The sequence below is a fragment of the Astyanax mexicanus genome, chromosome 15 (assembly GCF_023375975.1).
Source record: "Astyanax mexicanus isolate ESR-SI-001 chromosome 15, AstMex3_surface, whole genome shotgun sequence".
Lineage (NCBI taxonomy): Eukaryota > Metazoa > Chordata > Actinopteri > Characiformes > Acestrorhamphidae > Astyanax > Astyanax mexicanus.
This window is the reverse complement of record NC_064422.1, coordinates 43,655,819-43,682,801: the sequence shown is the minus strand read 5'-3', so window position 1 is coordinate 43,682,801 and position 26,983 is coordinate 43,655,819. Positions and strand designations below refer to the sequence as shown.

At 39.8% G+C, this 26,983-nt stretch overlaps 1 protein-coding gene across 2 annotated transcripts in view; it reads left to right on the top strand.

Moving 5' to 3' along the window:
* Nucleotides 1-26,983, top strand: part of capgb (capping protein (actin filament), gelsolin-like b) — a 53,342-nt gene that overhangs the window by 6,602 nt on the left and 19,757 nt on the right. For both annotated transcript variants that reach the window (XM_022670288.2, XM_049464571.1), the window contains exons 2-3: nt 9,877-10,070; nt 23,712-23,866. In XM_022670288.2, coding sequence (XP_022526009.2) covers nt 9,878-10,070; nt 23,712-23,866 — 348 coding nt within the window. In that variant the 5' untranslated portion in view covers nt 9,877. The remainder of the gene's footprint in view (nt 1-9,876; nt 10,071-23,711; nt 23,867-26,983) is intronic.

The window sequence follows — 26,983 nt, the reverse complement described above, 5'->3', positions numbered from 1 at the left end:
AAATCAATATTTAGTGGAATAACCCTGGTTTTTAATCACAGTTTTTTTTCATGCATCTTGGCATCATGTTCTCCTCCACCAGTCTTACACACTGCTTTTGGATAACTTTATGCTGCTTTACTCCTGGTGCAAAAAATCATGCAGTTCAGTTTGGTTTGATGGCTTGTGATCATCCATCCTCCTCTTGATTATATTCAGAGGTGGCTTTAGTATTAATCTACGATGCAAAACATTTTCAATACAAATCCAAGAGTAAATCTTAGTGAAAATTCCACATAACTGGAAGTATTTGTGTAGTGCAGACCTGCTTTCTGTTCCCTTTACAGCTCATAGTCACACACCGCGGATGTGCAGACGCTTGGCGTTTGATGGCATCTTGCGTGAGTGTGTCAGATCTTTAGGTCTGTGTCTGTTGGGTCGGTGGTTTCAGAGTTTCGGTTAACCTTTTTCAAGCTTCCTGTTCAGACTGGAGAGCATGTTTTCTATTTATTCAAATGCAAACGGCTGGATGGTTTTGCATTTTTAAAAGTGTGTATGTATTGTTTATATACGGTATGCATTCATGTTGCCCTGTATTTCCCTGTATGTGACAGAGGAAGATGGGTAAATATATATTTGTGGTCAGGCGTTTAGGTAGAAGGCGGTTTCATGCAGGCGGAAGTGTAAAAAAAAATAGACTGTTGGCACGGTGCAAGATAAGCATCACATCCCCTGCAAAGCTGGGGACCAGAGAATGTGTACCTGTTTATTTCTATTTTAAATAAAATTTTGCTGGGGCACCAAGTGGTTGCTGATTCAAATCCGGGTCATGCAGCTTGCTATCAGCTGCCGGAGCCCTGAGAGAGCAAAAATTGGAGTAATACAGAAAAACATACGGATATAAAATATACGGAGCCCCTAAGGTGACATCATGTAAAAAAAAAAATCCTTATTAAGGCGTGGGAACGAGATACTAATGCGTGGGAATGAGATAATTAAGGCGTGGGAATGAGATCATAAAGGCGTGGGCACAACTTATTAAGATGGGGAATGAGTTAATTAAATCTAGCCGGAGAATAATATAGCTTGCTTTTCTGTAAATTAATGCTCATGAAGAAACTGAATATTACATCAAAACTCCTTTAATCCAAGAATAAATTATTGTTATTTTTAATCTCTATATGAATTATGGTGATATTTTGGAGACTCTTGCAGTGAGACATGGAATAATTCTAAACAAAAGACACTTAATTCTCATACTAAAACCTGATTGGCTCAGAAACAGACAGTATACAGACCCGTTTACCTTCTTTACGCACAACCCCTAAAAGCTGCTCACTTTGTTAGCTGTGAAACAAAAGGAACTTTTGGCCACACCGTAATGGCTTTCATTTAATTAACTCATTTCCATGCCTTAATAAGTCGTGGCCACGCCTTAATGATCTCGTTCCCACACATTAGTATATCATTCCTACTCTTTAATTATCTCATTCCCACACATTAGTATCTCGTTCCCACACCTTAATTTTCTTGTTCCAACACCTTAGTATCTCGTTCCCACACCTTAATTTTCTTGTTCCAACACCTTAGTATCTCGTTCCCACTCTTTAATTATCTAATTCCCACACATTAGTATCTTGTTCCCACAGCTTAATTTTCTTGTTCCAACACCTTAGCATCTCATTCCCACACCTTAATAAGGCATGGACACGCTTTTTTTTTTTACATGATGTCACTTTAGGGACTCTGTACAAATACACAAATACATACATCAGTAAATTTTACATTTCATTTGGAAATCAAAGAACCAGAGATTAAAGGAAGAGTGGAGAAAGGACCTTAAGCGCAAAATCTTACAGCACTTCATGCTTCCCTCTGCTGAAAACAACTTTTATGGAGTAGCGGATTTCATTTTCCAGCAGGACTTGGCAACCTGCCCACACTGTGTACCAAAAGTACCAATTGGTCTTATATAATATTCTAATTTTCTGAGACACTGATTTTTAGTTTTTTATTATAATCATTATAAATCATTAACAATAAAATAAATAAAGGCTTAAAATAGATCACTCTGTGTTTAATACATCTATATAATATATGAGTTTCACATTTTGAACTGAATTATTGAAATAAAAAAGCCTTTTATTGTCACATGTTGTATAAGGTGTGAGCAGAGTGTTTTAAAAGTGGTTTTAGAGTGAAGATCTTTGATTATACTTGGTGAATCAGTGGTGGTTTCTAATGGTTTCTGTTCACAGTCACACTCGTATGGTGTGAGTTTCTCACAAGTGGGTGTTTTCTGTCTGTTTGGAAATGGCTTTGTCTTTTTTCTGGTTTAACCTGTACAATAATCCAAGGGATGTCCTGTGGAATGTTGTATATTTTCCACTCTGTATATTTTACGTCCATTTTCTTTGTTGTTTCTGAATGGGACAGAACAAAACTAAACATCGGCTCTTTCATATGTACCATAATCATGATCCAGACACCCTTCTTCTAGTTTTTATAACCCCAAATATAGAAATAAAGTTTTATCTGCTCAACTGCTCAACCTTATTTCATTTATTAAAGGGAATATATAACGCAAAACTCATGTTTTTGCATGTTTTTCTATTTCTATTTGGGTCTCAACTGACCTAAAAACACTTCAATCACCAGAAAACAAATCAATCAGTCCATTTTCTGTAAATCAGCTGAAGGAGTTGTATGACTATGGCTCTACCCGTCACCCATCAACCCCTACCAGAGCCTTGTCCACTAGACAGTACACAGCAGGATTAGCAAGCAGACTTTGTCTGAGGGAGGCATCTATACCTGTCTGTAGCAAGTCAGCAGATTATGGAACTTTGCTGCTCTGCTCCACATGATGCACTGGGTGAGCCACTAATTAGCATATTCTTATACTAACGTGTTAAATGCTCAGTAAACAAGGGGCATGAATGGCAGTAGCTTATTTACATAAAGGTGACCAAGCTCTTAAACAGCTAATTATGAAAGGGACTGAAACTGGTAAAAACAGAATAGCTGCTGAGATCTTTATCTTTATGTAAGAATAATTTGGTGTAAAGAACTTAATAAACATATTGTATAGAACATAGACCTACAGTACTTTGTTTTTAAATATAATAAAATTGTATAATATGTCCATTTTAAATTGGAGGGCTTTTTATGAGGCATGGTATTGATCTACTGTATTTTTTGCACTATAAGGTGCACTTAAAATCCTTAAATTTTCCCAAAAATCAACAGTGTGTTTTATAATCCGGTGCTCCTTATGTATGAATTCTATCAGTCAGGTATTAAGGAGCTGTAAAGACACTCTGCTGAAGTACAGAGTTATACAGGAGTTTCAGTTTAGTTCTCAAGCAGTATTAGCATTAGCCGCTAACTTCGCTAAGTGCCAGCTCTTTTACTGTTCAGAAATGAGTATATCGGATTATAGCCTGCTGTTAACCTCGGGCTAGCACTGCTGGAGCAGCATTAGCCTAACCCACTAACCACGCTAAGCGCTTGCTCTTTTGCCGTCCAGACATTAGTATATCGGACTGACTGTAGCCTGCTGCTAACCCTGGCTAGCACTGCTGGAGCAGCATTAACCTAACCCACTAACCAAGCTTAGTGCTAGTTCTTTCACTGTTCACATATGAGTACATCGGACTGAGTGTTGCCTGCGTGTTTACCATGTTAAAACAAGCTACGTGGGATGAACTGCTAGCTAATATCTCCCTGGCTTACTGGAAAACTCAGGGTTCCTCACTGTAGAGCTGTTGGGCAGCACTTAGCCGCTAATGCTAATGCTGCTGCACCCAGCCTTAGTGGAAATCTGGAGATCTAAGCTTATTGTAAATAAATGGAAGTGCTTTACTCACTCAAATAAACATTTTTCAGGAGAGAAATGTGTGTAGATTAACATCTAAAATGTTTTTTTTTTTCAAGAATAACAGTTTTGTTTACTTAGCTCAGCTTTAAGTATTACAGTGGCAAGACCTGCTGAATTAAAAGCAAAACATGGCGACACCCCTGTTCCTTACTAGTGTCATATAATGCACCTTATAATCCACCTTATAAAGCCTTATATTGTGAAAAATATGGTATATTGATATTAATAATGGTGTGTGCATTCACTACATTACTGGTATATATATTTTGAAATACATTACGTAACTGTAGGTAAGGTACAAAATTCAAGGTGAACACCCAGCAACGGCTGGCCCTTTATTGCAGTCGGTTGCCATGTATGTACCGCAGTATTACGTATTGATATCTGCACTGTTTGAGTGGGCTGTGTGAGGACTTGTTCAGGGACACACCCTCCTCGAGAAATGCACCTTTTAACCTGATCTTATATAAGCGTGAGTTAATTCAGCGCTCTGTTGAATTAACCCTAAACTCCTGCTGCCCTCATTAACCCCTGATCTCTGCTCCCGACTGAGCTTCAGTATCACTGCGACTCTTTACCTTTTCACCACTGACTACATTTAACTACGTCAATTACAGACAGCCGATCTGTAGCTTTCTTTAGCCTGCTATCACATTAATTACATACAGAAGTTTTTTATTGTTCTTATAATTCGGCAAAAGTTTGGACATATCTCTTGCTGATCTCTAGATCAGATTTGAACATCTCTGCTGGATTTTCTCAGTCAGCTTTATGAGGTAGAGTCACCTGGAATTCAGGCTTTCAGTTAACAGCTGTGCTGAACTCATAGATAGATAGATAAATAAGATATATAATAAACAAAATGTATAAATATTTAATAAACAAAATGTATAATGTGCCGCTGTAAGAGGTAAAAAGCACCAATGTTATAATAGTAATAGTGATATAAATATAGAATATAAAATGTAAAAATATATAAATATAAAATGAAATTCAATAAATTAAATGTCCAACAACGATGCATAAGCTTTGGGTAATTGAGTAATTTTACCAACTCTCACATTAAAAATATTTGTGCTTTAAGGCTTACTGAAATCCTTTAAATTTTATACTATATATTAAAAAAATACTTTTTTGACCAAACTGACTGATTTAGGATTTAGGATGATCTTTTTAAATTTTATCTTCGACTATATTTCAGCGCTGTCCAATAAAGTATCTCCATTTCTTTTCTATATATTTTTTGTAATTCTCAATTTTTTCAGTGTGTACTTTTAAGAAATGACATTCGCAATATAAATTTTTTCTTTTGTTACCACTTTTTTACCAGAATTTGTCATGTCTTTAACTTATAGAGAACAAGGAACTGTTAATTTGGAGGATGCCTTATAATTGTTGTGCAGTAAAAAATAAATAAAACAAACCAAAATGTAAGGAACAAAACATATATATATTTTATATTTTTTATATATTTTAAAGTGAGTCAATCTGAAAAGAAGAATTTCAAGAACTTTGAAAGTATCCTCAAGTGCAGTCACGACAAAGACCATTAAAAAATTATAATGATGAAACTGGCACTCATCAGGACCTCATCAGGAAAGAAAAAAGAGCATAAGTTCCCTCTGTTGTACAGGATAAGCTCGTCAGAGTTACCAGTCTCAGAAACCACAAGTTAACAGCTACATGATTCTTATATATATATATATATATATATATATATATATATATATATATATATATATATATATATATATATATATATATATATATATATATATATATATATATATATGCTGTATATTGTTAAAAAAATATTTATCATTTAAAAGATCTGCTGACAAATAATACATTTTAAAATTTTAGGCTCATTCTTTTGTAAGACAATTACTGTTGGGTGTAGTTCGTGTAAGTGCGAAGTTTGGCAATGTGATGACCTAAGAGGGTTGAATAATTTTGCAATGCATTGTGTAATAGATTGAGCATGCAACAGTGGCGCTGTGGTCCATTCAGTGACGTTCACTTTTTTCCACTGTAAAAAAAACAACTTTTAAAAGTTTAATTTGTGATTTTTAATATGTTAAAAAGCTAAAAATCAAAAATGCTGATTTTTTATTCAGGCAGTAAAGACGGTGAATATTAGGCTTGTTAGTTAACAGTCTGCATTGAGAAGCTGAATGACTTCACTGCTCCATTTCTTTAGCTGAACTACTCACACACTGATGTTTCACATTTCCGGGTTGTGTTCCTGTGAGATTGGCAGGGCAGAGAACCAATCAGATTACAGCTCTGAGTTACTGATAGCTGTGCAGGAGTATTAGCGAATTCAGCACCAATCAAACGTTTAAAATGTTCAGCATTGTAGATTAATACTACCCCTAGTGAAAAAAAGAGTAGATTAAAGTATACTAAGCATTATTATACTATAGTGCACTAAAGTGTTCTTGTAGCCACATTATTATTAATCAGTATATTTAAAGAGTGATTTTTTTGTACTTATTTTGTACTTTAATTACAGTATAAAATTAGTACAAAAGTCTTACTTAAATTGTGCTAAGTGTACTTAACTGTACTAAAATAGAAATATTTTAAATATTAAATACTTAAGTAACATTTAAACATTTAAACTACTTCATGTATGTAACCCCATATTTTAAATATGCTTACAGTAAAATTATAAATCATTTAATTATTAGAGTATTACAACTGTATCACTATTTATTATACACCAGGTATATTAGATTAGAAATGTACTAAGAATTGATGTTAAATATATGTGATCTATATTTACATTAGAGTACAAAAATATATGCTTCTTGTTCCTGTCTTTTGTAAGTAGCACACTTCTAGTAGTATATTTCATTGGGTATAAAAATATATTTTAATATTCTGTACTACAATTTTTAGCATGTTACACATTTACTTTAAATTTTTTAAATCAGTAGTAGTAATTTAATTTACTTTCTAAAAAGTTAAATGATACATTGTACTTTAAGTGAACTACTGTAACAGCTGTTTTAAGACACTTTGCTAAAAATGTACAAAAGTATATTTAGAAATAAGTTTTTTAGAAGTATATTAAATTACATTTACCTAGAAGTGTACTTCATAGTAGTTTATTTTTTTAAATACACTATATTGTACTTTTTAAAAAGTATGATCAAAGTTTACTTTAAAACATTTGATGAAGCATAATATTAATGTACTTTAAATATATTTAATATAGATGAATAAAATATATACGTAAAAAGAAAAAAAAAAACCGGAAATTTTAATAAGACCATAAAAGTCTGACAAAATAAAAAAAATGACACGTAAAAAGCAAATAATTCATAAAATATAAAATGAAAAAAAAGTTGATAATAATAGTAAAAGTAAAGTAAAATGAGTAAAGTAAAGTAAACTAAGAACATAGGAATCAAAATAAAAACATAATAAAAAGTTAATAAGATAAATATATAAAAATAAATAACAATTAACTTTATATTAGATATAAACTTCTGAATGTTGTTCTTTCTTACTGAACCATAATATTAACATAGGTTTTACTTTTAAGTAATATCACTTAAATACAAAAGTCATATATTTATAAATGTATTGGTGTAATATGATAACCCTTTGATTTATACACTATATGCATGGTTTATATATAACCAATAATTAAATATAGTATTATTACTTAAAACTATCATAATAAATACTATTACAAGTTTTTGATAATAATTCTTTCATTTTCTTATTTTATAAGTCTAAATTCTTGTCTACTGTATATACAACCAAGTTTTTCATAAGCCATCCCATTACTCCAGATCCCTACAATAATATATAATTTGAAACCTACCCTAGTGAATAAAAGTGTATTAAAGTATACTAAGCATTATTATACTATAGTGCACTAAAGTGTTCTTGTAGCCACTTTATTATTAATCAGTATATTTAAAGAGTGATAAAATCAAACAACTTTTTTGTACTTATTATACTTTTATTATATGAAAATAGTACAAAAGTCTTACTTAAATTGTGCTAAGTGTACTTAACTGTACTAAAATTTAACTATTTTAAATATACTAACATGTATGTAACCCCATATTTATTTATTTTTATTACAGTATTACAACTGTATCACTATTTATTATATACCAGGTATATTAGAAATATATTAAGAATTGATGTTAAATATATTTACAGTAAGTACGTTGCACACTTCTACTATACTTTGTTGGGTATAAAAATATATTTTTAGCGTGTTACAAATGTACTTTTATTTTATATTTATTTTTTATTCTTATATTTAATTAGTAGTAGTAATTTACTTTCTAAAAAGTTACATGATACATTGTACTTGAACTGCTGTAGCAGTTATTTTTAACACACTTCGCTAAAAATGTACAAAAGTATATTTAGAAATAAGTATTTTAGAAGTATATTGAATTACATTAAACTAAAAGTGTACTTCATAGTAATCTATATTTTTTTAAATACACTATATTGTGCTTTTAAAAAAAAGTTGATCAAAGTGTACTTTCATACATTTGATGAAAGCATAATATTAATGTACTTAGTGTTTTAATTTGATAACATTGCTTTTCTTATTAAATAAGGCCTTAATTTGTGGTCTACACATAATGCAATGCTTATTTAACCTGAAAACAGGTGTATTTTATTTTCAGAATGATACACTGATCTACAGATAGGTAGTTGTTGTGTTTCTGGTGTAAATTAGTTGATTATACCTGGTAAAATTATGTTTTTTGAGCTGTAAATCTCAATAAGCACGAGCAGCTTTCTCCCCCAGCTTCGCTGTGCACACAGCTACCGTAATACATGGTTTAGATGTGCACTCCAATTTTATCATGTACAGATTCATCTTTTATTCACTCCCCAGCAAATATGTTACTTTTGTACTGCTTATATCTATTAACATGCTTTACATATATATTTATTTGAAGGGCTGAGAAGTAGGGGTGGGCGATATGGCTCTAAAATAATATCACGATATTTCAGGGTATTTTTGTGATAACGATATACTTGGCGATATAGGAAAACTAAAATAATTCATTCATTTCAGGAATATAGTATAATAGTAAAACAGTATAATCATAATGTGGCAAAATAAATAATATAGCATAAAATAATATAATGCAGCAAATAATAATGCAGAATATTTAGTGCATGCATATAAACTGATTCAGCGAAACACTGACGAAGGAAGGTGTCTGCCTGATGACCCCTGAGAAGAGCTTGCACTGAAGTTTGTGTTAGAGTTTGGATGAAGGGGATTGGTGTGGTCCTGCTCTTGTAATAATTTGTCTCATGAGTTTTGTAGACGTCTGAGTACTTGGCAGTTGAGGCACGGACCATGAACATAGTTCGCTATGCTTCTGGATTCTTGTCGAGCCAGTATCAGATGGTAGTGGTTGCTGTGTTCTGCTCACGCAACTTATAATGTGATTTATTGTGTGTGATTGTGCTTAGGTAAGTGTGTTGTTGCCATAGTTAAAGGAAGTGAGCTTAGATTAAGGAGGGATTCTGTTTGTTCATAGGTTATTTTTTGGTAGGTCTGTTACTTGGCAGTTGAGGCAATGGACCATGAACATAGTGTTAGGCTGTGCTTCTGGATTCTTGTCGAGCCAGTATCAGATTGTGGTGGTTTTGCTATTGTTGTTAGTTGAGTGAGTAGTAGATCCTGGCTGAGCCCTATGCATAACCCCAGCTGTTAGGTGCAGGATTTGTCAATTTCCTGTATTATATTACTTGCAAACTAAAACAATTATACAATAAATACACCTAAAGCTTCACAGTAAATAATAGACTACTTTTAAGACAGAACAGCCCTATTATCACAATAAGGATTTTTATATATAATATATATATATAATATTAGCTGTTCTGTGGTGTTTTTCTATTCTGTGGGTTCTGAATATTGAAGAACAGGGTGAAAATAAAGAGGATAATAATAATAAAGTGTATAATAATAAAAAATAAAGTCTGTAAATATACTCTCTCTCTGTTTCTTGCAGAATGCTCCCCTTCCAGGCAGCTCCAGGCCAGTTCGGTCCAGAGGTGAGGGAACCGGGGCTGCGGTGCTGGAGGGTGGAGAAGATGAAGGCCGTGGCGCTGGACCCCTCTGAGGTGGGAGCTTTCTTTAATGGAGATTCCTACCTGGTGCTGGAGAACCGAGGAGATCAGGGAGCAGATCTGCACATGTGGCTCGGTATGGATGCTTAAATTACAAGCATTTATTTATTTATTTTATTTTAACCTTAACTTTAAAGCACTTTCTCCATATTGTATACAGTTTTCCTCTTTATGTGAGGGGTGTTTTTTGTGCTATGCTGCCATAAAGTTTAAAAAATAACTGTATTATTCAATTATGGTTAAAAAAATAGTATTTTTAAAAACATATCGTCGCTGTCTAATATAAAAAAAACACTTATCTCCAAAACAGCAGCTTTACAGGAGAGACAAAAAGTCAATGTAAAAAGAATTCATTTTTATGTAATTTTGAAGAGTTTCTATTGGTTTGTTCATCAATTGTAAGTGTAAGGGACAGTTTGTCTGTTTAAATTATGTAGTAAACTAAAAATTGACAAAAATGGATATAAGTGTTTTTCATAGGACAATGACCATATACTGTATCTGTCAAAAGTTTGGACACACCTCTTCTCATTCAATGTGTTTTCTTTCTTTCTTTTTATGATTTTTTTACATTGTAAATTTAATATTGAAGACTATTTTAAAGCTATTCAGGAACACATGCTGAATTATAGTATAGTACTTTAATTTTTAAGATTATTTTAGTAATTTAGCCTTTTAATTATTCATTTAGTATTATTTTTTTTATTAAAAAATGTTATCCCAACCCACTCTTTTTTTTTACTTTCTTTATTTTCTTTCAAGTGCAGTAGTACAGAACATGTGTGCTTACAAGACAATACAGTTATAATATAATGTCTTACTCAACAGTCCATGGATCTTTGCATACCCTCCAAAGTCCTTGAACAATTTCTCAGGGAAGAAAATAATGTAAATGTAAATGTAAAAAATGCAACTTTATCTAAGATTACAAAAAATACATACAGTATGTGTATGTTAACAGAAAGAAAATATATAAAAAAAAACTGCACCATTTTGTCAAAAAAATGTGTCTGTTTTTAATTGTAGGTAAGCAGTTTTGTGTTCCATTAAATACACATCCTTAACCCTTTCCTCCGATACATGTGAAGTCAGACTCCGCCTCTTTTTGAACATCTGCTGATGCAGCATTACCAAATAGCATCACAGCACAGCGCTAACGCTCGGAGGAAAGCGCAGCGACTCGGTTCTGATACATCAGCTCACAGATGCAGCCTTGTGCTGATCCACATCACCCTAGGAGTGATGAGGGGAAAGAAGAGTGCCATCTACTGTACCCATCCAGAGAGAGAGAGCAAGGCCAATTGTGCTTTCTCGGGCCCTGGCAGCTGATGGCAAGCTGCATGACCGGGATTCGAACCAGCGATCAACCGATCATAGGGTGGCATAGTAAAGTATAGGTTAAAGTATTACTCTTAAATACAAGGAGTAAATCTATTTGTACTTACAGTGCTCTAATGTTAACGAATCTGCAACAAAATATTGCTGTATTATTTGCTGTAATATTTTTAATAACCAAGCAAACCACAAGCAAACTTTACACCACTGTTACAGTTCTTGCTCTCCTCCATAGTCATGCTGCTGGTTCAGGTTGATGACAACAGTGCTAAGCGTGTCCAAAAAGGCTTAAAAAATGCTTAAAATCTGATCTGATCTGATCTTTGAAGGCTTTCCACAAGGTTTAGGGGTGTGTTTATGATAACTTTTTGATAATTCCTTTCAGAAGCGCATTTGAGAGGTCATAGTGGTAGCGCCTTAGATCGCTGGAGTCCCATATTACAAGCTTTATTAATGGATTCTGATTTTCCCCTCTGGATTTATTTGTTATATAATACACACTTAATACCTAGAGACAGAACAAACCAACAAACAAAATAATGATAATGTACATAAAACACAAAAGTGTATTGTGTTTTATATTGCCGAAAGTGTTCTCTCACCCTTCCATATCATCGAACTCCTGAACACCTGAATCACACAGGTAAATGTCCACAGGTGTTTAATAAAAGCAGCAGCTAGGCATGCTGGGACTGTTTCTACACACATTAGTGAAAGAATGGGTCTCAGGCTCTCAGGAGCTCAGTGAACTCCAGCACTGTGATCATGTATTGGCTTAGAAACCAGGTGAAAGGTTTTAGCAACCTGCTGTTTACTCCTGTTTTACAGCATATCATTTATTAGTGTGTTAATTAGCCCACCTGAACTGGAGGACTGTGTGTTTTATATCAGTGGCTGATGATGTATTCAGTGTTATTGTGACTCATTCACACTGTTATATTTAGGTGCTTGTGGCAAATTCACAGTTTAATATCTTATCAGTTGATCTGTGTTCATGTTATTTATGATGTGCATGCAAATAGAATGAAGCATCGTGCCACATTGTCTCGTCTGTTGGAGACGTGTGATTACTGTTTGAGGATCAATATCAGTAGCATAGTAATTTTAACCTTCACTTTAAAGAACTTTCTCTATATATTATACAGTTTTATTCTTTATGTGAGGGACGTTTTTTGTGCTATGCTGCCATAAAGTTTTAAAAGACAACTGTATTATTCAGTTATGGTTAAATACATATACAGTATCTGTCAAAAGTTTGGACACACCTCTTCTTATTCAGTGTATTTTCTTTCTTTTTATGTTTTTTTTTACATTTTACATTGTAAATTTAATATTGAAGACTATTTTAAAGCTATACAGGACCACCTGCTGAATTATAGTACAGTACTTTAAATTTTTAGGATTATTTTAGTAATTTTAGCCATTTTAATTATTAATTTAGTATTAATTTTAATAAAAATACCAAGCTATTCCTTGATTCCCTGTCTCCCTCGTCTTCTAGGAATATCCTCGTCCCTTTAAATTAACATTTGAGTTACATCAGTCACATCACACAGTTATATTTTTTTTTTACAAAAGACTATAATATGAATATAATAAAAATATTTCTCATTTTGTTTGCATACTGAGCTTAAAGCTTAATGTGTCCACCCTGTCACGGTAAAATATCACAGTAATTCAAATAATTTCAGAAAATCTAAATGTATAGTAAAATTAAGGGAAAATTGAAGTTTAAAATCTCTGAGTGGTTCAGTGGTCTAAGTGCTGCCACTATGATCAAGAGATCGCTAGTTCGAATCCCGGACATGCAGCTTGATTTTAGCTGCCAGAGTCCTGAGAGAGCACAATTGTCCTTTTTCTCTCTGGGTGGGTAGAGTAGATGGTGCTCTTTCTCCTCATCACTCCTAGGGTGATGTGGATCAGCACAAGGCTGCGTCTGTGAGCTGATGTATCAGAACTGAGTCGCTGCGTATTCCTCCGAGCGTTAGCACTGTGATGCTACTCGCCAACGCTGCATCAGCAGCAGTTCAAAAAGAGGCGGAGCCTAACTTCACATGTATCGGAGGAGACGTGTGCTAGTCTACACCCTCCTGGTGTTGTGGCATCACTAGTGATGGGGCATTTATTTGCAGAAAAAGAGGAATGGTTGAAATAACAGTGACAATATATTATGCACGTTAAAATGTATGTTAATCCAGCTGTCTTATGTGCTGCCACTATAATCAAGAGTTTGAATCCCTGTCATGCAGCTTGCCTTCAGCTGTAGGAGCCCTGAGAGAGCACAGTTGTCCTTGCTCTCTCTGGGTGGGTACAGTAGATGGCACTCTTTCTTTCCCCTCATCACTCCTAAGGTGATGTGGATCAGCACAAGACTGCGTCTGTGAGCTTATGTATCAGAAACGAGTTGCTGCACTTGGCAATGCTACAGCATCAGCAGCAGCACATCAGGTGGAGTCTGACTTCACATGTATGACAAATGATAAAAACAATTAAATAAAAAAGGGAAGTTATTCTTAAGTTATTCTTCTAATTTGTTAGCCTTAATACTCAAATATACAGTATTCTGATAATGTAATTTGAATCAGACATGAGGTAGAGTATGTGTGTTTTTTATAAGGGAGATTTATTTATTGATAATTAGAGCTGTAATCAGAATCAGTGGAGCTGTGTGTTGGTAAGTGGGGCGTGATGGTAATGATGGCATTAGGGTTATAGGATGCGCTTGGCCGGCGGCGCTGCTGTGGAGTGACGGGTGGAGAGGGTACGGTGAAAGAGAGGAGCGAGGGATGAAGAGGGCCGTGTCCCAGGGGAAAAAGGGAAGGGCGGGTGTTTGTGTGGGGCATTAAAGTTTCAGCAGGTGTGTGACAGGGCAGCAGTGGGGCTGTTGGCTGGTCGTGTATCCGGTGCTTTAGGTAACAGTAAGCTGGTTGTCTGCACGTGGCGCTCCATTAGAGCCATCTGCTCCCGTGGCCTCTACTTCCCCCCCAACACTGCCCTCGCCAGCTTCCTCTCACAGCCTGCCCTTTACCCCCACACCACTGCTTTACTGCCCTTTTACCCCCACACCACTGCTTTACTGCCCCTTTACCCCCTACACCACTGCTTTACTGCCCCTTTACCCCCACACCACTGCTTTACTGCTCCTTTTTACCCCCCCACAGCACTGCTTTACTGCTCCTTTACCCCCCACACCACTGCTTTACTGCTCCTTTACCCCCCACACCACTGCTTTACTGCCCCTTTACCCCCTACAGCACTGCTTTACTGCTCCTTTACTCCCACACCACTGCTTTACTGCTCCTTTACCCCCACACCACTGCTTTACTGCCCCTTTACCCCCTACAGAACTGCTTTACTGCTCCTTTACTCCCCACAACACTGCTTTACTGCCCCTTTACCCCCCACACCACTGCTTTACTGCTCCTTTACCCCCTACAGCACTGCTTTACTGCTCATTTACCCCCCACACCACTGCTTTACTGCTCCTTTACCCCCACACCACTGCTTTACCGCCCCTTTACCCCCCACACCACTGCTTTACTGCTCCTTTACCCCCCACACCACTGCTTTACTGCTCCTTTACCCCCTACAGCACTGCTTTACTGCTCATTTACCCCCCACACCACTGCTTTACTGCTCCTTTACCCCCACACCACTGCTTTACCGCCCCTTTACCCCCCACACCACTGCTTTACTGCTCCTTTACCCCCCCACACCACTGCTTTACTGCTCCTTTACCCCCCACACCACTGCTTTACTGCTCCTTTACTCCCACACCACTGCTTTACTGCTCCTTTACCCCCACACCACTGCTTTACTGCCCCTTTACTCCCCACAACACTGCTTTACTGCCCCTTTACCTCCCACACCACTGCTTTACTGCTCCTTTACCCCCCACACCACTGCTTTACTGCTCCTTTACCCCCCACACCACTGCTTTACTGCTCCTTTACCCCCACACCACTGCTTTACCGCCCCTTTACCCCCCACACCACTGCTTTACTGCCCCTTTACCTCCCACACCACTGCTTTACTGCTCCTTTACCCCCCACACCACTGCTTTACTGCTCCTTTACCCCCCACACCACTGCTTTACTGCTCCTTTACTCCCACACCACTGCTTTACTGCTCCTTTACCCCCACACCACTGCTTTACTGCCCCTTTACCTCCCACACCACTGCTTTACTGCTCCTTTACCCCCTACAGTACTGCTTTACTGCTCCTTTACCCCCCACACCACTGCTTTACTGCTCCTTTACCCCCCACACCACTGCTTTACTGCTCCTTTACTCCCACACCACTGCTTTACTGCTCCTTTACTCCCACACCACTGCTTTACCGCCCCTTTACCCCCTACAGCACTGCTTTACTGCCCCTTTACCCCCTACAGCACTGCTTTACTGCTCCTTTACCCCCACACCACTGCTTTACCGCCCCTTTACCCCCCACACCACTGCTTTACTGCCCCTTTACCACCCCACACCACTGCTTTACTGCTCCTTTACCCCCACACCACTGCTTTACTGCTCCTTTACTCCCACACCACTGCTTTACTGCCCCTTTACCTCCCACACCACTGCTTTACTGCTCCTTTACCCCCCACACCACTGCTTTACTGCTCCTTTACCCCCTACAGCACTGCTTTACTGCTCATTTACCCCCCACACCACTGCTTTACTGCTCCTTTACCCCCACACCACTGCTTTACCGCCCCTTTACCCCCCACACCACTGCTTTACTGCCCCTTTACCTCCCACACCACTGCTTTACTGCTCCTTTACCCCCCACACCACTGCTTTACTGCTCCTTTACCCCCCACACCACTGCTTTACTGCTCCTTTACCCCCACACCACTGCTTTACTGCTCCTTTACCCCCCACACCACTGCTTTACTGCTCCTTTACCCCCCACACCACTGCTTTACTGCTCCTTTACCCCCACACCACTGCTTTACTGCTCCTTTACCACCCCACACCACTGCTTTACTGCTCTTTTACCCCCACACCACTGCTTTACTGCTCTTTTACCCCCACACCACTGCTTTACTGCTCTTTTACCCCCACACCACTGCTTTACTGCCCCTTTACCCCCTACACAACTGCTTAACTGCTCCTTTACCCCCCACACCACTGCTTTACTGCTCCTTTACCCCCACACCACTGCTTTACTGCTCCTTTACCCCCCACACCACTGCTTTACTGCTCCTTTACCCCCACACCACTGCTTTACTGCTCCTTTACTCCCCACACCACTGCTTTACTGCTCTTTTACCACCCCACACCACTGCTTTACTGCTCTTTTACCCCCACACCACTGCTTTACTGCTCTTTTACCCCCACACCACTGCTTTACTGCTCCTTTACCACCCCACACCACTGCTTTACTGCTCTTTTACCCCCACACCACTGCTTTACTGCTCTTTTACCCCCACACCACTGCTTAACTGCCCCTTTACCCCCCTACACAACTGCTTAACTGCCCCTTTACCCCCCCACACCACTGCTTTACTTCCCCTTTACCCCCTACAGAACTGCTTTACTGCTCCTTTACTCCCCACAACACTGCTTTACTGCCCCTTTACCCCCCACACCACTGCTTTACTGCTCCTTTACCCCCTACAGCACTGCTTTACTGCCCCTTTAACCCCCACACCACTGCTGTACTGCTCCTTTACCCCCTACAGCACTGCTTTACTGCTCCTTTACCCCCTACAACACTGCTTTACTGCTCCTTTACCCCCTACAGCACTGCTTTACTGCCCCTTTACCCCCCACACCACTGCTTTACTGCTCCTTTACCCCCTACACCACTGCTTTACTGCTCCTTTACCCCCACACCACTGCTTTACCGCCCCTTTACCCCCTACACAACTGCTTTACTGCTCCTTTACCCCCTACAGTACTGCTTAACTGCCCCTTTACCCCCCCACACCACTGCTTTACTGCCCCTTTACCCCCTACAGCACTGCTTTACTGCTCCTTTACTCCCCATACCACTGCTTTACTGCTCCTTTACTCCCCCACACCAATACTTTACTGCCCCTTTACCCCCCACACCACTGCTTTACTGCTCCTTTACCCCCACACCACTGCTTTACTGCTCCTTTACCCCCCACAGCACTGCTTTACTGCTCCTTTTTACCCCCCCACAGCACTGCTTTACTGCTCCTTTACCCCCCACAGCACTGCTTTACTGCTCCTTTACCCCCTACAGCACTGCTTTACTGCTCCTTTACCCCCTACACCACTGCTTTACTGCCCCTTTACCCCCTACAGAACTGCTTTACTGCTCCTTTACTCCCCACAACACTGCTTTACTGCCCCTTTACCCCCCACACCACTGCTTTACTGCCCCTTTACCCCCCACACCACTGCTTTACTGCCCCTTTACCCCCACACCACTGCTTTACTGCCCCTTTACCCCCCACACCACTGCTTTACTGCCCCTTTACCCCCACACCACTGCTTTACTGCCCCTTTACCCCCACACCACTGCTTTACTGCCCCTTTACCCCCTACAGAACTGCTTTACTGCTCCTTTACTCCCCACAACACTGCTTTACTGCTCCTTTACCCCCACACCACTGCTTTACTGCTCCTTTACTCCCACACCACTGCTTTACTGCCCCTTTACCTCCCACACCACTGCTTTACTGCTCCTTTACCCCCCACACCACTGCTTTACTGCTCCTTTACCCCCTACAGCACTGCTTTACTGCTCATTTACCCCCCACACCACTGCTTTACTGCTCCTTTACCCCCACACCACTGCTTTACCGCCCCTTTACCCCCCACACCACTGCTTTACTGCCCCTTTACCTCCCACACCACTGCTTTACTGCTCCTTTACCCCCCACACCACTGCTTTACTGCTCCTTTACCCCCCACACCACTGCTTTACTGCTCCTTTACCCCCACACCACTGCTTTACTGCTCCTTTACCCCCCACACCACTGCTTTACTGCTCCTTTACCCCCCACACCACTGCTTTACTGCTCCTTTACCCCCACACCACTGCTTTACTGCTCCTTTACCACCCCACACCACTGCTTTACTGCTCTTTTACCCCCACACCACTGCTTTACTGCTCTTTTACCCCCACACCACTGCTTTACTGCCCCTTTACCCCCTACACAACTGCTTAACTGCTCCTTTACCCCCCACACCACTGCTTTACTGCTCCTTTACCCCCACACCACTGCTTTACTGCTCCTTTACCCCCCACACCACTGCTTTACTGCTCCTTTACCCCCACACCACTGCTTTACTGCTCCTTTACTCCCCACACCACTGCTTTACTGCTCTTTTACCACCCCACACCACTGCTTTACTGCTCTTTTACCCCCACACCACTGCTTTACTGGTCTTTTACCCCCACACCACTGCTTTACTGCTCCTTTACCACCCCACACCACTGCTTTACTGCTCTTTTACCCCCACACCACTGCTTTACTGCTCTTTTACCCCCACACCACTGCTTTACTGCTCTTTTACCCCCACACCACTGCTTAACTGCCCCTTTACCCCCCTACACAACTGCTTAACTGCCCCTTAACCCCCCCTCACCACTGCTTTACTTCCCCTTTACCCCCTACAGAACTGCTTTACTGCTCCTTTACTCCCCACAACACTGCTTTACTGCCCCTTTACCCCCCACACCACTGCTTTACTGCTCCTTTACCCCCTACAGCACTGCTTTACTGCCCCTTTAACCCCCACACCACTGCTGTACTGCTCCTTTACCCCCTACAGCACTGCTTTACTGCTCCTTTACCCCCTACAACACTGCTTTACTGCTCCTTTACCCCCTACAGCACTGCTTTACTGCCCCTTTACCCCCCACACCACTGCTTTACTGCTCCTTTACCCCCTACACCACTGCTTTACTGCTCCTTTACCCCCACACCACTGCTTTACCGCCCCTTTACCCCCTACACAACTGCTTTACTGCTCCTTTACCCCCTACATTACTGCTTAACTGCCCCTTTACCCCCCACACCACTGCTTTACTGCCCCTTTACCTCCCACACCACTGCTTTACTGCTCCTTTACCCCCCACACCACTGCTTTACTGCTCCTTTACCCCCCACACCACTGCTTTACTGCTCCTTTACCCCCACACCACTGCTTTACTGCTCCTTTACCCCCCACACCACTGCTTTACTGCTCCTTTACCCCCCACACCACTGCTTTACTGCTCCTTTACCCCCACACCACTGCTTTACTGCTCCTTTACCACCCCACACCACTGCTTTACTGCTCTTTTACCCCCACACCACTGCTTTACTGCTCTTTTACCCCCACACCACTGCTTTACTGCTCTTTTACCCCCACACCACTGCTTTACTGCCCCTTTACCCCCTACACAACTGCTTAACTGCTCCTTTACCCCCCACACCACTGCTTTACTGCTCCTTTACCCCCACACCACTGCTTTACTGCTCCTTTACCCCCCACACCACTGCTTTACTGCTCCTTTACCCCCACACCACTGCTTTACTGCTCCTTTACTCCCCACACCACTGCTTTACTGCTCTTTTACCACCCCACACCACTGCTTTACTGCTCTTTTACCCCCACACCACTGCTTTACTGCTCTTTTACCCCCACACCACTGCTTTACTGCTCCTTTACCACCCCACACCACTGCTTTACTGCTCTTTTACCCCCACACCACTGCTTTACTGCTCTTTTACCCCCACACCACTGCTTTACTGCTCTTTTACCCCCACACCACTGCTTAACTGCCCCTTTACCCCCCTACACAACTGCTTAACTGCCCCTTTACCCCCCCACACCACTGCTTTACTTCCCCTTTACCCCCTACAGAACTGCTTTACTGCTCCTTTACTCCCCACAACACTGCTTTACTGCCCCTTTACCCCCCACACCACTGCTTTACTGCTCCTTTACCCCCTACAGCACTGCTTTACTGCCCCTTTAACCCCCACACCACTGCTGTACTGCTCCTTTACCCCCTACAGCACTGCTTTACTGCTCCTTTACCCCCTACAACACTGCTTTACTGCTCCTTTACCCCCTACAGCACTGCTTTACTGCCCCTTTACCCCCCACACCACTGCTTTACTGCTCCTTTACCCCCTACACCACTGCTTTACTGCTCCTTTACCCCCACACCACTGCTTTACCGCCCCTTTACCCCCTACACAACTGCTTTACTGCTCCTTTACCCCCTACAGTACTGCTTAACTGCCCCTTTACCCCCCCACACCACTGCTTTACTGCCCCTTTACCCCCTACAGCACTGCTTTACTGCTCCTTTACTCCCCATACCACTGCTTTACTGCTCCTTTACTCCCCCACACCAATACTTTACTGCCCCTTTACCCCCCACACCACTGCTTTACTGCTCCTTTACCCCCACACCACTGCTTTACTGCTCCTTTACCCCCCACAGCACTGCTTTACTGCTCCTTTTTACCCCCCCACAGCACTGCTTTACTGCTCCTTTACCCCCCACAGCACTGCTTTACTGCTCCTTTACCCCCTACAGCACTGCTTTACTGCTCCTTTACCCCCTACACCACTGCTTTACTGCCCCTTTACCCCCTACAGAACTGCTTTACTGCTCCTTTACTCCCCACAACACTGCTTTACTGCCCCTTTACCCCCCACACCACTGCTTTACTGCCCCTTTACCCCCCACACCACTGCTTTACTGCCCCTTTACCCCCACACCACTGCTTTACTGCCCCTTTACCCCCCACACCACTGCTTTACTGCCCCTTTACCCCCACACCACTGCTTTACTGCCCCTTTACCCCCTACAGAACTGCTTTACTGCTCCTTTACTCCCCACAACACTGCTTTACTGCTCCTTTACCCCCACACCACTGCTTTACCGCCCCTTTACCCCCCACACCACTGCTTTACCGCCCCTTTACCCCCCACACCACTGCTTTACTGCTCCTTTACCCCCACACCACTGCTTTACCGCCCCTTTACCCCCCACACCACTGCTTTACTGCCCCTTTACCTCCCATACCACTGCTTTACTGCTCCTTTACCCCCCACACCACTGCTTTACTGCTCCTTTACCCCCTACAGCACTGCTTTACTGCCCCTTTACCCCCTACACCACTGCTTTACTGCTCCTTTACCCCCACACCACTGCTTTACTACTCCTTTACCCCCCACACCACTGCTTTACTGCCCCTTTACCCCCCACACCACTGCTTTACTGCTCCTTTACCCCCCACACCACTGCTTTACTGCCCCTTTACCCCCTACACCACTGCTTTACTGCTCCTTTACCCCCACACCACTGCTTTACTACTCCTTTACCCCCCACACCACTGCTTTACTGCCCCTTTACCCCCTACACCACTGCTTTACTGCCCCTTTACCCCCCACACCACTGCTTTACTGCCCCTTTACCCCCCACACCACTGCTACACTGATGGTTTCTGTGCAAAAGAGTAAACTCTTGCTCCTCCTTTCCTGGGTCGGTCCTGATGAGAGCCAGTTTTATCATATCGTTTCTGATGCTCTTTACAACTGTACTTGATTTTAGTTAACATTACTCAAATATCCACTATTCACTGTAAACCTGTAACTCTACCTCTTCACTACTTTACTTTAACTGATGCTCTCAAACACTTTATTAAGAGACAAGAAATTCAAGTCATTAACTCTTGATGAGTTCAGCACAGCTGTTAACTGAACGCCAGACTCTACCTCATAATGCTGACTGAGAAAATCCAGCAGAGGTGTGCAAAGAATCTAACATATAAAACATATTCTGGTTTGTTTGACACTTTTTTGGTTTTCTTTATTGATTTAATAAGTATTAATCTACAGTACAAAACATTTTACAATAATGAAAAGGTTTTTACAATTAAGGTTTGTCCACACGTTTGACTGGTACTGTATGTTAATGGTGTTTTTGGGAACAATCATTCATGTTCGCACTATCTTTTTAATGTGTTTCATATCTGACTGATGTCTGTACAGCTGATTAACTGACATGCATGTGCAAAAAAGCATCGCTTCACATGAAGTTTCAGTTTTATCCTTGTCAGAATCTCAAAAGCTGCAACTGGATTTATCACTGCTATAAAAAAGGCTATGCTGTCCAGCAACGGACAGACAGACCTTTATATAAACTTAAAGGAGAACTCTGGTGTAAAATGGACCTTCGGTGTAGTAAAAAATGCCAAAAAAGTATTTACTTTTGATAAATAGCACACCTCTCCCACAGCGTTCAGAGACAAAAGCGATGAAAAAAGCGATTTATTTGGGTAAATTATGACCTGTGTCTCCCAGTCTGAAGAATGTTTTGGACAAACTGTTAAAATCTCTGAACGCTGTGGGAGAAGATAAGCACTTTTTTATCATGTTTTACTACAACAACACACATTTCTAATTTCTAATATCCTAATATTATTGAAGCAGAGAGATCATTTAAATATTTATGAGGTCTTTTAGCTCAGTATCCCACCACTGAAACCCTCCCTCACTACTGTCCTCCATTTTCACTTCTTCTTTTTAGTTTCTGTTTCTTCTTTTTGACATTTTAGTGACGTGATTTCTGATCTGGCTGTTCAAACTGAGATGCATTGCCGTCAATTGGATATGAGTCGGAAGAGGGAACAGAGGGAACAACCTGCCTAAGCTTTTTAGCTAACTTTGGCACATTTAAGGTTTAAGGTTGTCCAAACTTTTGGCTAGTACTGTATGTTAATGATGTTTATGTTCATGTTCGCACTATCTTTTAATGTGTTCCATATCTGACTGATGTCTGTACAACTGATTAACTTGACATGCATGTGCAAAACAGCAGCGTTTCACGTGAAGTTTCAGTTTCATCCATCATCCATCAAAAGTGGCAACTGGACTTATCGCTGCTATAAAAAAGGCTATGCTGTTCAGCAACGGACAGCCAGACCTTTATATAAACTTACATTTGATGAATAGCAGACCTCCGCTCTCCCACAGCTTTTTAAGACAAAAGCGATGAAAAAATTGATGTAGAAACTGAAATTATGATCAATGTGCATTGTCCCTGTTGAATAAATAAATAAAAAAAATAAATTAAGTAGTCCAAATCGAAATTTAAAATATATCATATCTGACTCCTTTTTTACGTTTTTCTAAGAAACTTAAACTTTAGCTTTTTAAGTTTTAGCTTTCTAGGAAACGCAACTACAGCTTTCCTCACTGTTGATGACTCATGTGTAAAGGGGATTAAACAGAGCTAAAAAAAGGAAGCAGAAGTGGACAGGGAGCAGAGAAACCAAAAGAATGGTCATTTTAAGAGAGCTGTAGAGTTTAAATCATGTTTACAGACCATGAAAAGCAAAATTGGCTCAAAAAATCACGCAACCCCCCATTTATCGCTGTTCTTCTCTGTATGTTTTAGGAGAGAAGTCGTCTCGTGATGAGCAGGTTGCGTGTGCCATGCTTGCCACCCAGCTGGATAATTTCCTGGGTGGAGAGCCAGTCCAGCACAGGCAGGTGCAGGGCTACGAGTCGCCCGAGTTCATGAACCTCTTCCCCAGAGGAATCAGCTATAAGGTGAGACCAGAGACATACTGTTTATATGACATATACATACATACAGACATACATGCATAAACAATACAGCAAGAATATTATTGTTTCTACACTCACTGAAGCATTGTTTTTTTTTTTATCTCCATTGATCATATAGTTCACTCTGTAATACATAATACTAGTATATTAAACTATATATATGCAGCTCTGGAAAAAAATAAGAGATTGCTTAAAAATGATGAGTTTCTTTGATTTTACCAAATTAAAAACAAAAGATGGAACGAAATTGTTTTCTCACCCTTTAGTTACACCCAAAAGAGCAGTTGTTAAAATAAAATAGATATAAAGATAAAATACAACAGAATTAAAAAAAATAAGAGACCACTTAAAAATGATGAGTTTCTTTCATTTTACCAAATTAAAAACCTCTGGAATATAATCAAGATGTCACGAATGACCCAGGCAGGGAGACGAGGAGGCGGACACAGGTGCAGGTAAGGGCGATATAAATAAATTTATTAAATAAATAACAAAGAAAGACAAAGAAACAAGTAAACATGTAACAAAGATAATAAACCAAAATACTACAAACAAGGAACTAAAACAAGACAGGATAAACTAAACTGGGCAAGGGAAATATATACAATGGAATAAACTAATAAACTTCCTTGTATATACAAGGAACTAGGGAACACGTAAGTAAACAAGAAACTAGAAACATTAAACAAGATATAAACGAGAAACACGGGACTAAGGCTTAGGAGACAAGAAAACACTGAGAGAGACTATTAAACGGAGAGAAAGACAAAACGACATGGGAAGGTGCAAAGACCGACGGAGACAAAGTGGTAGACGAGGGCTATTTAAAGAAACAAGAAACACTCTAGAATTGGAAACACCTGGGGAAGGGGCGGAGCTACAAATGAGACACAGGTGGAAATCTACTAAGACGGGAGACACAGGGGAGCACAGGTCACGTGGGGAAGACACACAGAGACATGAGACAGGGCTAAGACCTGACACAAGAGGAAGATGGATGATCACAAACCATCAAACCACCAAACTGAACTGCTTGAATTTTTGCACCAGGAGTAAAGCAGCTTAAAGTTATCCAAAAGCAGTGTGTAAGACTGGTGGAGGAGAACATGATGCCAAGATGCATGAAAAAATTGATTAAAAACCAAAAAGGGTTATTCCACCAAATACTGATTTCTGAACTCTTAAGACTTTATGAATATGAACTTGTTTTCTTTGCATTATTTGAGGTCAGAAAGCTCTGCATCTTTTTTTTTTATTTCAGTCATTTCTCATTTTTTGCGAATTAATGCTCTAAATGACAATATTTTTATTTGGAATTTGGGAGAAATGTTGTCTGTAGTTTATAAAATAAAACAACAATGTTAATTTTACTCAAACATAAATCTATAAATAGCAAAATCAAAGAAACTGATTCAGAAACTGAAGTGATCTCTTTATTTTTTTCCAGAGCTGTACATTTGTGAGAAAGCACTCATAGGCTAGTTTATACTATATATTATACTATATAAACCTAACTTAGAAAAACATAACTTAGATCCGGACTCATTGCTTTTCCCTTAAGAACTCTCCAGCGTTTTGTTTCCATCTATCTCTGGGTGCTTTCTGAAGTATATTTGAGGGTCATTGTCATGCTGGAAGACCCATAACCTACGACACAAATCCAGCTTTCTGACACTGGGCCCTGCATACAGATATACAGAGAACAGTGTAGTGGGGGTAGTAAGAAAGCAAGACAATGAAGTGAATTTACTGCATATTCAGTGTACAGCTCGTTTCTTTGTTTTTTAACATGTTATTCTCAGGTTGCTCTGCTGCTGCCGGCTTCTCCGTGTGTGGGAATAGCTCTGTTCCATGAAACCTGGCCTGCTCAGTGTGTAGTTTACTGTTTTCCAGAGGGTGAATGTCATGGCCTTTTTGTAACAGTGGCATTAGTTACCCCCCGCTGTGACACACCCATTTTAACTTAGGAAAGGCCTGTTATTTAACTAAAGAGTTTGCTGCAGTATTGAATCCTATACTTTACTATACTATATATTAATGCTGCGTTCCATTTACCTCAGAAGTTGAATGTCTGAACTGGGAGTCTATTACACCTGAGTTTATGTTGTTTCAAAAATGTATCCAAAAGCAGTGTGTAAGACTGGTGGAGGAGAACATGATGCCAAGATGCATAAAAACTGTTATTATACCAAATATTGATTTCTGAACTCTTAAAACTTTATGAATATGAACTTGTTTTCTTTGCATTATTTGAGGTTTGAAAGCTCTGCATTTTTTTTATCACCAGTTAAACCTTGCAGTAGTTGTACATTAGTTCAATAAGTTTACAAACAACAGTTTGCTGGAGTTTTATAGTAAAGCCAGTGCAGGAATATTATTACAGTTTTAATATCCCAGGTTAGTTTTTTTTGCAAAACCAGTTAATTTATATTTTGGGGTATTTTGAATATCCAAACAGCAGCATGAAACTGATTTAATAAGACAGTAAAATATAGAAATAATAATAATTATAATAATAAACTCTTTAATACTACTGCTCTTACTATTGTTGATGTACAGGTGCATCTCAAAAAGAATATATCATTGAAAAGTTACTTTATTTCAATAGTTCAGTTGAAAATGTGAAACTCATATATTATATAGATGTATTAAACACAGAGTGATCTATTTTAAGTGTTTATTTATTTTATTGTTGATGATTATGGCTTACAGCCAATGAAAACCCAAAAATCAGTGTTTCAGATTAGAATTAGAATATTATATAAGACCAATTGGTACTTTTAGCAGTGTGGGCAGTGTGGGCAGTGTGCCAGATCCTGCTGGAAAATGAAATCCGCATCTCTATAAAAGTTGTTTTTTAAAAAAACACTGCACTGAGTTTGGACTTAATATATCACAGTGGATCAACACCAGCAGATGTCAGACATGTCTCTCCAAACCATCACTGATCATCAGTACATTTTACATTTTATTTGTAAATCAAGGGAGCAGAGTCTGGAGGAAGAGTGGAGAGACACACAGTCCAAACTGCTCGAGGTCTAGTGTGAAGTTTCCACCAATCAGTGATGGTTTGGAGAGGCATGTCTGTCATCTGCTGGT